Genomic DNA, 5483 nt, shown 5'->3' with positions numbered 1-5483 from the left:
TTAAACATCAATTTAAAAAACGTTTAAGAAAGTGCAAAGATTTAATTGTTGCTTCAACAATATGTTTTGTTACAAAACATTATTTGTCAATGTATTGGCCACAGTAGCACTTCATGGGAGCAGACACAGTTTAAGCATTTGAAAAGCATTTCTCAGGACAATTAAAATGAATAAGAGTTGCAGTAATAATTTTCATCATCATCATCAATTTAATTTATAGCGCACTTTTCATTAATAAAAATTTATAAAAAGTGCTACATGGTGCAGCTAAAAACAGATAAAATCAACAATCAAAAACAATAAAAAAAAAAGTCATTTAAAAGAGGAGTAGGCTTGTCTAAAAAGAAAAGTTTTCAAGCCAGTTTTAAAATCCGGCAATGATTGCAGGGCTCTCATTTTAGTTATACATATTACATCTTTGCCTTTCTAAAATTTTAAATGTGGATAAATTGTGGCCTGTTTTTTAAAAGAGCAGAAGATGTCCAAACGTTTTTGGGGTTTTTTATATTTATTTTCTAGTGCTCCCTCTCTCCACTTCCTGATAATATGAAGAGCACTCAATCTGGACAGCTATGGGTTTCCATAAGAACCTTCATTCTTTGGTTCGAAGGTTCCCAAGTTGGTCGCTGATTTCATCAAAGTAGTTATCAGCAAACCGGAGCATCTGGATGACGGCACTGAGCAGCAGGACGTCAGAGTTCAGGTCCAGATCCAGTTCCTCTACGTAGTTCCTCACTGGAACAATGCAGGACAGCGGCATGCCGAGCTTAGAGCTGACCTCCTGCATCTGGGTCACAAAGCACAAACTCTTCAACTCAGATTTTCACAACCTAAAAGAAATAATCTGTGAAAACACTCACAATCTCCTTAATGTAGACACTCCTATAAATGTTTGTCAGATTCTCTTTCACTAAGGGACAAGCTTCATCCACCTTGGTGAGTACAACCAGCTGAGGAACTCCTGGAAACACAAGCAGATATGAAATCGATGCAGATTTTAAAGATCTGGATAACTTAAACATGGAGAAACTCTGGTCACACATACAACTGAAAGCAGACATTTACAATCACAGCATAAGACGACACAACCTGGTTTCTCCTCAGTGTTTGACTTTAAATCAGAAAACCTTCCTGTTTTCAGTCAATTAGGTCTAGTAAAACTATTTCTATTTGCTAAATGCCAGAGAAGATTTTTAAATTTTAATTGAACTGAATTGGTACATCATTTCACGGAGGCAGAACTCCTTTCTACTGACCCAACAAGTTGGCCTTTTTGCGGATAGCTTCCAGCTTTTCTGCCAGATTTGCAGGCATGATGCAGACCTTGGTGGCATCAAGGATGTATGACACACAGTGGATCTTCTCTTTGAGGTCTGGAGTTTTGCGATAGCCAGAGGCGTCAGGATGCAGCGGTTCAGACGGGTTGAACTGAAAAGACAGGGTTTGTTTACATTAGCTTACAGCACGGCTCCTTTACTCAGTTTGGAATCAAGAGCCCAACCTGGTAACGATCTGGCATATGTCCCTTAAGGATGCTGCTAATGTCATCAACATCAAGCCCCGCCCCTTTGCTGTCCTCCAGGCCCATGGTGTCACACAGGATGATTGGCAGAGGTTTGCCTTCTCGTCCTGCTTTCACAGAGTAGGTCCGAAACTAGAAAAGATAATAGATTTTAAAAATATAATATAGGAAAGATTTTGCTAAGTTGAGACACTGTATACTAAATGAATGTGGATCGGAGACAGACCTGAGTAGTGAGGCTGCTGGAGGAATAACCAGCGATGGCCTGGCTGGTGACATGGCCTCTGAACACAGAGTTGATGGAGTTGAAGAAGCTGGACTTTCCAGCACCGACTGGTCCGATGAATAAAACCCGAGCCTGGGACACAGAACTGACTGTGGGTTTGTAGGTTTTGATGCTCTCCATCAGCTCCGTCCTCTTCCTGCACAAATGTAAAAATAAAATAATAAAAACAAATTACCAAACACTTTGAGCATACACACTGAATCTTCATACTATTTTTCAGAAATCATTTGGAATTGATCAATAATGGACCATAAATTGTTCATAAAATATTCTGCATTAAAAATGTAGAATATATGATATTTTTGAATGGATGGAATATATAGTTATTGATTTTAAAAAGTCATTTTAATTTAATTTCTTGGCAGCCTACTCTAACTGTAAGCTGCTATCAGTAAAAACAAATCACCAGTGAACTTGCCTAATAAACAGAAAACCACAGGTGTTTAACTTCAACAAAAACTGCAGTGAAATTACTCAAAGTGCTTAAAATATCCAGAAATTTTAGCAACCGTTCATAATAAATTTACTCAAGTAAAAATTAGAAGTACAGTGTAGTAAAAGTACTCTTAAAAGTAAATCTCCAAGAAGTTACTTAAATAAATGTAACTAGTTGCTTCACAACTGGTTTTCATATGCAGGTGTGTGTCTCTGTCTTACTCAGGGTTCCAGATTAAAGTCCTCCATGGATTCTCTATTTTTGTCATTTCCTTTGGAGTCACTGTTGAAAAGCAAAGACAGATCGCCATATAAATATGAAAATGCCCACAATAGGGTGATATTCAAACTGTAACTCACCAACCACCTGGTAGACTTCACAGTGTGTCAGGTTCAGGTCACTGGCATGCATCGCTGCTGCGGCGGATTTGTTATCGCTTCCGTTAACAAGATGAGAAGTGGTAGAAAAACCATCGCATGAGGAAAAGCATTCTGGAACAATAAAAAAAGATCTGAAATAAACATAAAACGTGATTGCAAGTCAGGGGGGTAACAAATATGGAGATTTTGTACTTATGTAGTGTCAACACATGCTCAACACCAAGGGGATGTTTTAAGTTTATGGCACGTCACTGGCCATCTTGAATTAAAGCTTACATATAAATTAATTGCAGGCCTGATGTCATTTATACAAGGCAGAATGTAGTTAGAGATAACTCAAATTACTGCTACATTGGTCATAAACCAATTTCAGATGTAGGTGTAGGGCCAGGATCAGCAACCTTTATAATCCAAAAAGCCATTTTTACCCTCTGTCAAGCTAAAGTATTATTTAGGATCACAAATTTGATTGACCGCTTGGAAAAAACTGGCAATTTATAATTGATGATAAATATCTACTAGAGATTACTATATAACTTTTTTTGTCCATTTTCTTTTTGATTATAACCCTTAAGCAAATAGAGGATGGATACATTTTCTTTTATGGTTTGTTGAGATTTACGGAAAGTATGTAAATATATTAAAGCACATATTTGCCAACGTAATGACAATAAAAGATGTTTTAAAAGTTATTTTAGTGTCATTTTGTTGTGGAAATTCAATGCAATTGTTCCATGAAATAAACTGACATGCATTTATTTTATATCTGCTATCAATACTTTATTATTTTTAAGCTCTTTAGAGCCATTCTGGAAAGTCCAGAGCCGCAGCTAGCAAAACCCTTGTGTAGGGAAACCGATTTTATGTTAAAACGGCCTGCCATACTTAGTCACTGACCACTCACTGTTATCCATCATGGGGTCCAGTACCGCAGTGGTCGAATCCAGTCCACTCTCCATTTTAATGCTCACTGGTCGCTTCCCGTAAATGGCGTCCATTTGCTCGAACCACTTCCAGTGTTTCAGGCTGTTCGGACCACTGCGCTCCCTGTTCTTCTTGATGGTCCGGTAATCACTTCTCATTTTTTTAAGCTTATCTCTGCATTGCCGTGATGTTCGCTGGTAGCCGTGAGCGGCCATCAGCTGGGAAACCTCTCTGAATGTTTTCTCGTTCCTAGTTGCTCCGTCTAGATCCCTGTGGATCCTTTCCTGGCCCACCAAGCACAAAAATGTCTGCACCTCGCTGTTGGACCACGGTACCCATGACACTACTTCCATTGCCTTTAAAGCACAATCAATGCCTTCTGCGGGTTTCCACAGATGGCGAGTCTGGTTCATAAAGGACCGGATGGAGTGACGTGTTCTGACGTCAGGTTTACAGCCCGACTCGGCTCGCTTTTGGCTCTTCTCAGTTCGGCTCGACTCGATTAACAGGCTATGGCAAGCCGTTTTAACATAAATTATAAATTGTTATGCGTTGTTCCTCAATTCAATCCAGCACTTTTAAACTGGTTTACAACAACAACAACAACAGCAAAAGATCAAGAAACACCTTCACTTTTTACTTATAATTGTAAATAATTAGCCTTGTGAAAAGTAAATCCAATTTAGTTCACACTAACACTAACATGATTCAGTGTGAAAGAAATTATTTTACAATACTTATCTTTAAATTCCACTGTTTTGTTTTATTAAATTGAAGGTTTATAACAGACAGACAGGGTTTGGTCAGTGGCAGTCTGCCTGTTCTCTGTTAATTTTATTCCCACTGACAGCAAACTGATTGTTTAATTAAGTGAATATCAATTCAATTAAAAATAAAATGTATTCTTATTGGTATTTCACAAACTTGGAGAATCACGTTTTACTGTTTATAGAATACCTCCTTTCATTTGTCTAGGAATCAGTGCTTTAATTACTATAAGTAAAGCATTAATGCATTGAAAAAATTACTGTAATAAATAGTAATTTTTTTTACTATATATTACAGTGACCCACAGAATTATGCAAAAGTATAATAAATTAGCAGTAAATGAATTTAACTTAATTTTGCAATACTATTATTACAAGATTAAGCTAAATCTTAATCTTTATTCTATAATAGATGTGGAAGAAACTGGCTGCACGTCCTTTCATTTGTGAAAACAGTTTAAGAAGCCAATAATATTCCTGAATTCACCAAATATCAAACAGAACTGCAACCTGCATTGTTTCAGCTGAAAATGACCCAAAAATAAACATAACTTTTACATTAATTTCCAAATAAAATTTTCGAATATTCGTTATACATAAAGAGTGGTGTATGATTTTGTATCATTCTACACTCAATTTCTGCATCTTTGGCGGCATTTTCCCATGACGTGACGTAATGTGACATTCGCCACAAGGGGGCAGTACTAAGTTACACGATGTAAACAAACATCACTTTTAACAAGGCTCTGAATTTTTTATTATTATTATATCTGACATTCATGCTTTCATCATAATATTTTCTTTAAAAAAATAAGCTAATATCTACATGCCAGACTACGATCCAGTGCTATATGATTAATTCATTTATTTGTGAGAAATTAGCCATGAGCTATAGCAGGTCCCACTGTTTTTTGTGGAAAACATAAAACAATCAATTAAAAAAAAAATGTTTGTGGAGATTTTAATGATATCTGATGGGCGAAATATGCCCATCAGATACCGTTCCCCCACTGTAAAACAAGGGGAACGGTATCTGATGGGTGATATTGAGCATTAAAATGCATTGCCCTGTTTTTATAAAAAAAATAAAATAAAATTCCCTTCTCACCCTCCGCGGGTGATCTGTTTCATCCTCTGAGCTCGGGTCCTCTACCAGAGGCCTGGGAGC

At 37.1% G+C, this 5483-nt stretch overlaps 1 protein-coding gene across 1 annotated transcript; it reads right to left on the bottom strand.

Annotated features, from left to right (window-relative positions):
* Positions 1-283: 283 nt before the first annotated feature.
* On the bottom strand, positions 284-4356 carry LOC103463314 (interferon-induced protein 44-like). The gene is made up of 8 exons (XM_008406583.2): positions 3529-4356; positions 2604-2735; positions 2466-2526; positions 1749-1944; positions 1502-1654; positions 1257-1428; positions 861-961; positions 284-787 (listed from the first exon to the last, which is right to left on the bottom strand). The coding sequence occupies exons 1-8, from the start codon at positions 3959-3961 to the stop codon at positions 593-595; spliced, it is 1443 nt and encodes a 480-aa protein (XP_008404805.1). The 5' UTR covers positions 3962-4356; the 3' UTR covers positions 284-592.
* Positions 4357-5483: the final 1127 nt, after the last annotated feature.

The sequence above is a fragment of the Poecilia reticulata genome, linkage group LG4 (genome assembly GCF_000633615.1).
Source record: "Poecilia reticulata strain Guanapo linkage group LG4, Guppy_female_1.0+MT, whole genome shotgun sequence".
Classification (NCBI taxonomy): Eukaryota; Metazoa; Chordata; class Actinopteri; order Cyprinodontiformes; family Poeciliidae; genus Poecilia; species Poecilia reticulata.
Note: the sequence above shows the minus strand (reverse complement) of the source record. Positions and strands in the feature narration are given on the sequence as shown.

Bases quoted from the DNA above. Each gene is read 5' to 3' on its own strand.
- LOC103463314 (XM_008406583.2), bottom strand. From the start codon at position 3,961: ATGAACCAGACTCGCCATCTGTGGAAACCCGCAGAAGGCATTGATTGT. The intron at 1,945-2,465 runs GTAAGACAGAGA...ACATTTGTGCAG, and splicing joins ACTTTAATCTGGAACCCTGA to GAAGAGGACGGAGCTGATGG. The intron at 962-1,256 runs GTCAGTAGAAAG...TTGTGTTTCCAG, and splicing joins CAAAAAGGCCAACTTGTTGG to GAGTTCCTCAGCTGGTTGTA.